Raw genomic sequence first — 8,514 nt, forward strand, 5'->3', positions numbered from 1 at the left:
AAACTCACAGCGACGAGCACAGGGGCAACGACCAGCCAGCACACTCTGAAGAAGATGTTGGCTCCTCTTCCAGTCATCTCAACGAGGTTCTCAGAGAGCCGCTTCACTCCTGCACGCCAACAACAAACCAGAATTAACGGACACATTTTGGAGAACAAAAACCACAAAAGAATTTAATATAAAACATGTTTCTCTGACCGTAGAGCCAACAGGTGGCAATAATCTCAAATAATGCGAGGAACATGATGGACACGATGGCAGTGTAATGATCCATCAGCTGGAAGACGTAGATTCCCACCTGGAAGCGGATTCTTTTGTTAGGATTCTGGGAATCAGAAAGTTGTGGTTTGATAGAAGGTTCATGCACTCACCTGCATGACACAAGGTATGCCCAGAAGGAAGGCCATGGCACAAATCGCTAAAACAAAGAGTTCCTTCCGCTTGAAAATGCCAATCAGTTTTTTATAGTATTCATCCATGAGACTGGTGACCATCACCTCGACCATCGCAAACTGACAGAGGAGGAGACAACAACAGCGGAGTCAGACGGATATCAGCTGAAAACCAGCTCCTTCAACCATAGAAGTTGATGATGAACACCTCACTGTCGAGTCCAAGACAAAGCAGCATGAAGAAGAACAGCACAGCCCAGACCTGCGGCGCTGGCATGTTGGCAAAGGCTTGTGGGTAAACAACAAAAACCAATCCTGGACCTTAATGAGGAACAAAACACACATTATGAATAGTTATTTCCCTTAATTTTCCTCATCGTTTTCAATGATTTGTTGCATGTTGGCACATTTTGTTAGCATTTACCTCTAAGCCCTAAGTAAATGCATACAAACAGAATGCAGGAATCAAGACACTTAAATGTCTTTTACTTTGAATAAATATTTGAAAAATATTTGAAAGCTTGAAAAGAGGGAAAATGTCATTTTCACAAAATAATACTCATAATCAAAGTTCAAAGCAGCTAAGAAAACTCTGATGACCCATTCAAGCAGCATTTAAACGCATCACTTTCTTGGTGATGTGAAAACTCACATCAGATTTGTGCGTAAATGTGGTTTTGTGTGTATCAGATGATTGGTGTGTACTTTCTAAAGGTTTGTGTGTGTGGAGTTTTAAACTGCTGTGCGTTTGTAAATTGTAGTTATTTGTATTTTGTAATTTTTGTACATGTGATTACACAATTGCAAGTACACAGTTACGCACAAAATGTATTGTATGAGTGACAGATCAAGAATTGCGCACACACAAATCAGGTAATGGCTTCATAGAGTCCAACAACCACTCTGACATGTTTAGTTGACCCTAAAACGATTGAGAAATCCAACATCTTGGCCCAGATATCCAGCACACCTTTGTTCTTTGAGCATTAATGGACAATGTGTCAATCAAGATGCCTACTAATGGTTTACCTGATCATTTTTAGAAGTGCGGACAGAAGCTACTAGACTTTTTTTGAAATAAGTATAATCAAATTTAAGTAATGAGTCTCACTAGTTGTTTCATTTTATAACCAGGACGCTCTGTGTCTGCAGGAGTACTGAGTGTTCCTTAAATTTCAGACTCTTCTCTTCTGATTCCAAGATGATCCAGAAAGTTTTAATGTATCACTCTTTTCTTACCGTCTACAGCCAGTTCGTTGACAGGAATGCCCTGCAGGTAAGACATATATCCAAAGGCAGAGAAAATGACGAACCCGGCCAGGATGCTGGTGACGGAATTGATGATGGCTATGGTGAGAGTGTCCCTGTGAGGAGAGGAGACGCCTGATTTAGACCGTTTCCTTCACAGATCAAAGCAGAATGAACGGACTGGAAGGTGTACTTCAAAACGTTGTTGTTAAAGGTGTTATAGCTGGACATGGCCATGAGGGAGCCGAAGCCGATGCCGATGGAGTTAAAGATTTGAGCTGCTGCGTTCACCCACACCTGCAAACCAGCACCGGTCATTGGTTTGTGTGGTGCCTGCATCCGCCAACTGTTGTGTGTTCCTTACCTCCACAGAGCGCAGCTTGTCCCACTCTGGAAGAATAAAGAAGTTGATCCCGTCTATTGCACCAGGAAGCTGCACATTATTGATCAGCAGGGCGATCAGGATGACGTACGGGAACAGAGCAGTGAAGTAGACCACCTGCCAGCGGAGAAAAGAATAGAGCTCAAGTCATACTCTGCAGAATCTCATTTCTAGTCATATTGGTTTAATTTGGTGAAGGTTCTCAGTCACACAGGTGATATTTTGAAGTCATGGAAAGTAGACTTAAAATCTTTTTGAGACGTTTAAACACTGGGGCTCTGGGTTTTGTAATTTGATTTACTGTAACTTTTCAACTGCTGGAATTACGTTGATCATGATAAAGATTTTAAATTTTAGTGTCACTATCAATGCCTCAGGTGTTAAAGGGTTAAAACGAGGATTTTAAAGCAACTTCAAGACATAATTTTCAAGACTTCAAGACTCGCTCTGATGAAAATCATGTTTTTGGTGCATTTTTCTCATGATGGAGGACTTAATCGAATTTAAAACTTAATTTCTAAGTATTTGTTTATTTAAATCTTGTGAATCAGGAGCAGATGAAAAAGTTTGACAAAGCTTGTAGGTGTAGAATATGCAAAAGCAGGCCACAAGCTCTCTGCTCCACTCCATTCTGATGCACCCACTTTTAGACGAATAGATCCATGACCGTCTCTGTTTACCTCATCCCAGCTGGCATCTGGATCAAAACTGTACAGCTGAATACAGTGAGGATCAACATTTTGGAAAATTGTTCTATTTTTGTACATAAAGAGGCCAATGAAAGATGGAAAAATCCTCGAAAAGGATTAGATTATAGATGAGACATTCTTTCAAAATAGGCTTTATTTCCATCATTTACCCTGTCAAAATAACAGATAATTATTGTAATAATTATCTGTTATTTCATTGTCATAATGATTTCTGAAATACTGTTAAGTCTATTTTCTTAATCATTATGTACTTCATCTTTGTCATTTGACTAATTGATACTTAAGGATTGTTTATGGTTGTATTGGTAAAGAATAAATGGCTGATCATAAGTTAAAAACCGAATAATAATAATTTAGGTAAGGAAAATGGAAAGTTAAAAGTTAAGTAAAGCAGAGAAGGGGTGGGATTATAGAAGTTTGTTTCCTCCCACTCCCTTTCAAGCAATCTACTAAACTTCTTTTTACAATCCTAATAGTTAATTGTTTCATTGTGTCATTTCTACATGCAAAAGAGCAAATATGTCTATAATTAGGAATAACAATTGAACTAACTACTTGGTGGATGAATCAATCAATTTTATCACAAATTAATTACCCTTTGTTTGATATATCTTTATATGGATTTATTACTCTGTTGATTGTCTTGTTTTTGTATTATTCTTGCTTTGATTGCTTGAAATAAACCATTTCCAAATCCAAATTTCAAATGAACTCCACACTACTGGGAGTCCTTTTATAATAAATATAAAGATGATCAGAGTCGGACTTTAACACTTAAACGCCACAACTTGTTTAAAAAAACATTTTGATTAAAACAAACTAAATGAGCAAAAAAGAGACAAATAAAAAACAGGCATAAAGAAAAGAAATTGCTCTATAACACAGTTAATGTTTACTTAATTTAGATATTTTGTGAAAAACAAATCATTTTGTCAGAGTTAAACTAACTGAAGGTCTTTTTAAATTCAATTTAGACAAAAAATAATAATATAAAAAAACTCATGTAGCATTTGGGCTTTAGCATATGGATTGTCCATGTTCCTATCTCCATCGTTCGTCTCTTTCACTTACCTTCCCTGTAGATTTCACCCCCTTGAAGATGCAAAAGTAAATGAGGATCCAGGCCAGGATGAGGATGAGGAAAAGCTGCCAGCGCAGTGTTCCAGTTTCTTCTACTCCACTGGTTTGCTCAAGCATCTCATACCTGCAGAAACAGAAAATGTGCTGAGTATTTAAAGTCAATTTATGAAATTATTCAAACCTCTAATAATTCTCTGGGCATCTCCACTTCCTCCACACAGTCCAAAAGTATGCTTCATAGGTCAATTGATGACTCTAAATAGCATGTGGTAGTCATTGTGATAGATGTGTTCACAGTGTATCCACCTTTGCCCAACAAAGCTAGGACAGGCTCCAGCATCCCCATGACCCCAATAGGGAATTAACAAGTGAGGATAATGGATGGATTGAAATACTTTCTCCTTTTTAAGTATTTAGAAACCTTATTTTCACATGACAAATAATATATCTTTGTCAAATATGAAAAACATGCACCTTTAAGGAAATGTATTTTCACAAACAAGTCATTGTTTGTTAGTCACACTCATTCTGTGGCCTTTTTCACAACAGCTTTCTTTTTTCAGAAAAAAAGTGACTTATGGAATCATGTCTGATTGTCAGCTAACATTAAAGTGGATAAATGTTGATGTACATTGTCTAAAAAGACTCCAACTGTTAAGCACGGTGGAGGAGGGGTGAGGACTTGGGCTTGTACGGCTGTTTTAATTTTAACAGATAAGTTATATTGATGTTCTAAAACCAATCAACTGATATGGTAATCATAAAGGGATTGATGATAAAGGTAGTTAAACTAAAGTACCATCGTTAGCTGAAGCACAAGGTTTGCTCATGTGAAAAACAATTTAATTCTCTGGTTTTTAACAAAGTACTATATTATGTCCTGCTTATACTTGCATAATGACTGCATAATGCATATCAAAATATTTTTGTATTTAGTTTGTTTTTTCATGATTAATTTATAATTGATCAATCGCTGCTAGGCGTGCTAAGAAAATAGTTTTTGAAATGCAATGTTTTTAAAGCCAGGAAATGCTTCAAAACAGGGGTCTCAACGGGGTATTTGTGGCCCCCAAGTTGATATTTTCCGGCCCCCGCCTTAAAATGAAAGTTCAATGTCTACTAAGCTATATCTTCTGCATGTCCCAGCTTCTTTGATGATAGATTTGTATTTGCTTTGTCATGCTTCAAACTTAGCATTTGCTATTGTCGTTGGATCAGGTGGTCAGAAAAGTCCTTAGCAACAGATGCTAACGTCGCTAGCTCCTGTTGTTTCACAGGACACGCAGAAGTTATGGCTTAGTAGTACATAGACATGAATAAATGTTCAATAAACTTGTTCAGTAGACATAGACAATGGATGCAAAAACATATTTTTGGCATAAATGGAACCCCATACAGTCCAGATTATTCCTTCAATTTAAGAACCCTCCCTGCTTTATATATTTACTGCATGAGAAGTAATCAACAGGTATGGCAAAGCTCCAGTTTCTCCGTGTCATGTGTTTGACAGCTTTGATGAAAGCCTTGTGTTTTTACTGCACATGTGTCTGGACAGATCCATGGTGAAGGAGCTTCATCGAGTCAACGAGTAAATGCAAAACATGTGAATTTGCGTCCATACATGGAAAATAAAACATGACCTGATTTTCTTTACTGCCCTAAATCAGAAAACTGTGTTGTAGTGGTTTTTGTTGAAGGTGAAAGTAGCAGCTGACAGAATACGTTCCTATATTTTCAGTTAACCCTTTAACACCTGAGGTGTTATCTGTAAACACAAAATATTTAACATACTGCAACTTTGCAACGGTTAACATGATAATTCCAGCAGATTCTGAAGGAGAAAAGCGCTTTTCTTCTTCAGAATCTGCTGGAATTATTGTGTTAACCGTTGCAATAAATCAAAGAACATAAATACTGGAGCTCCAGATAATTTATCAGTCATTCTTAGTCATTCTTATCATTGACCTTCACATTCTGATTGTTTCACAAAAACTAGGGAACACAGTGTTTTCTTTTGTGTTCATTCCTGAAAAATTGCAAGCCCCAACAGACAGAGCTGAGTTTGAGCCTAAATTCCTTTCAGGTTATTTGGTAATGTCCCATTAACTAAATATTATCTAGCACACTTCTGTGCTGAAGACGTACTGGAAGAACTCCTGGCTCGCTGTGGAGGTGTAGCTGCTGTTGGTGGCGTGATCAGAGCAGTTCGGCGTGTTCCAGGTGTTGTTGCAGCTCTGCCACGGTAGCGGGGATTGGAAGGAGTGGAAAAGATAAAACAGGGCCCAGGTGATGATGACGTTATAGTAGGTGCACATGATGAATGCGATGGCCACTGATGCTATGCCCACTCCTGAGGTGAGACAAAAATGAATGTTTTGCTTCTTACTGTAACTGAAAGTCAAAGTCCGTTGATCCACATGGGGGACGCTTCAGAACACAGTACCTTTGAACAGAGGGCAAACAGTTGCCAGAGCGTGCACGGGCCCTCTCCTGGTGTACTGCCCCACAGTCAGCTCCATGTAGAGCAGAGGGATCCCCAGCACCACCAGCATGAGCAGGTACGGCACCAGGAAGGCACCTGGCAGACATAGTGCAGGGTCAACTTTCACACACTAAAAATCAGGGATAAAGACACTGGGACTCAGCCAGGTTTACACTTTTCTTTAATCATTAACGTTTGTGAGTCGTCCAGCAATTCCATTACTTAGCTTAAAGGCGATGAATAGGTGAGGTTTCCCTTCAAAATCTTATCTTTATTACTCCAAACCACACATAATTTTCGCATGTCCAAACTATTAGAAAGTAGCTAAACATTGTGTAATCTATGCTTTAATCAAGAAGAATGATGGATTTTTTCTTGAGTTTATTTGTTCTCTTACCTCCACCGCTCCTGTAGCAGAGGTAAGGGAACCTCCACACGTTTCCCAGACCCACGGCACAGCCGATGCCGGCCAGGGTGAACTCTATCTGCTTGCTCCATGTGGGTCTGCTGAGCTGTGGATCCATGTCTGCCCCCTGCTGCACTGATGTTGCCTGTCTGGGCCCAAACTTAGGGAGGCTGACTGTCATTTAAATCACTCCGGGGTGATATAACCTCCCATTTTATTACCCGTAATGATTACCTGAGAAGAAACACTTGAGCATGTGCAGCACTCACTGAGGAAATAGTTTTCTGGACTTAATAGGTACCATAAAAATCCACAGATTTGTAGTTTTCAAACATGTAAAGTGAACAAAGGTTAAAGTAATTTGCTAAATTTGTAATTAAAGTGATTAGATAATCTTCTGACATTAGAGTAAAAAAAATAAAATCCAAAAAAATCTATTTTAACAAAAATTGAAACATTTTTGTAACTAATGCTGCACAATTTGTTGTGCGGTTGTCAGATAAAAAACAGAAGGAAATGTTTTTCATGGACAGCAAATAAATAACTAACAGTGAGTATAGAGATTTGTAAACCATGACAAAGCAAAACTCTAGAAAAATCAACCGTAAAACCTTACAAAGATTAGATTAGGCTGTTGGTGCACTCGAGTCAAGCTGAATTCTGTGTGCAAAGTTGTATCCTCTGAGGTTTATTTTACTGTTCAACAGGCATGTCACACTGGTTCGGTATTAACCCTTTAGCTCCAGCATTGATGTTCTAACTTTTCTGTAACTTACATAATTATGTTGATCGTGTTTATGGTTGATAAGTTACAGTATGTCAAAGAGTGTGTGTTATTTCAGGGTCACCAGCACCATCAGGTGTTAGAGGGTTAAACAATAACAGTCAGAATTTTTTTTTTTTAACAGCTCTTAAATATATTTTTTATAAATGTATTATATCAGTTTTGGTTCTTCTGTTGAGCCACATCTCTTGTGTTATCAGTAAACTTGACAAACAAGACTATTGCCAGCAGTGCTGTTGTGTAATTGGTTTATTTTTTTAGAGGCGGGGCCTACAATGTAGTCAATACTCATACAGAAAGGCCAGGAGACAAATGTAGATGAAAAACTTGATCTATAAATTCTTCTCCAGCTTCAGGTAAACCATTTAATTGATGTTTCTGTTACACATATTACCTTATTTGAAGTGATCTACAAGCAAAGTACGCCACACTTTCTCGACACGTTGAACTATTCTTGCTCGGTTACAAACAAAGATGTGACCAAGGCAGCTTTAACATGTGTGAGGTTACACCTATAGGGCTGGGTGTCGCCAATAATTTCCATAATTAATTTGATTCAATTCCAATATTTTTTCCCCGATTCTTTTGATCCACTCAATTCAAATAGATTCAATTCATGGTTTAGACACATATATTTAGAGATATATATATACAATATATATATGTTTTGAAGATTTTCCTATGAATCTAGTTAACATACTATAAAACGTTTTAGTTAAATTATAATGAGATTGCTAATACTTACGGTGTTACATGGATTCTCAAACGGAGAAGCTCCAACAATTTTTCTGCCTCTCCTGGAGGGTGTTTCAGTTTGCCCACTAGGTGGTGATTGCGGTATAGCATTATACCTTATTCCAGAAGAAGAAAGAATGAGCAAAAAACTGTGCTATAAAATATTTCCTTTAATGTGTTTCACAGAGAAACAAAGGGAAACAATTGTTTATTTGTTTAAAAGAAGGAAAAATGTGAGATTTAGTATTGTTTACTTGGAATTACACCTTGGTCTGGGTGAATACTGGATTCTGAT

At 37.8% G+C, this 8,514-nt stretch overlaps 1 protein-coding gene across 1 annotated transcript in view; it reads right to left on the reverse strand.

Moving 5' to 3' along the window:
• si:ch211-283g2.1 (sodium- and chloride-dependent GABA transporter ine) overlaps positions 1 to 8,070 on the reverse strand; it is a 13,125-nt gene extending 5,055 nt beyond the window's left edge. Inside the window, exons 1-11 of the mRNA XM_024261707.2 lie at positions 6,692 to 8,070; positions 6,256 to 6,390; positions 5,958 to 6,162; positions 3,804 to 3,936; positions 2,005 to 2,139; positions 1,834 to 1,937; positions 1,632 to 1,756; positions 601 to 713; positions 372 to 512; positions 199 to 298; positions 9 to 109 (exon numbers count right to left, since the gene is read on the reverse strand). Coding sequence (XP_024117475.1) covers positions 9 to 109; positions 199 to 298; positions 372 to 512; positions 601 to 713; positions 1,632 to 1,756; positions 1,834 to 1,937; positions 2,005 to 2,139; positions 3,804 to 3,936; positions 5,958 to 6,162; positions 6,256 to 6,390; positions 6,692 to 6,881 — 1,482 coding nt within the window. The 5' untranslated portion in view covers positions 6,882 to 8,070. The remainder of the gene's footprint in view (positions 1 to 8; positions 110 to 198; positions 299 to 371; positions 513 to 600; positions 714 to 1,631; positions 1,757 to 1,833; positions 1,938 to 2,004; positions 2,140 to 3,803; positions 3,937 to 5,957; positions 6,163 to 6,255; positions 6,391 to 6,691) is intronic.
• Between the last annotated feature and the right edge of the window lie 444 nt (positions 8,071 to 8,514).

Source organism: Oryzias melastigma, linkage group LG14 (genome assembly GCF_002922805.2).
Source record: "Oryzias melastigma strain HK-1 linkage group LG14, ASM292280v2, whole genome shotgun sequence".
NCBI classification, from domain to species: Eukaryota; Metazoa; Chordata; class Actinopteri; order Beloniformes; family Adrianichthyidae; genus Oryzias; species Oryzias melastigma.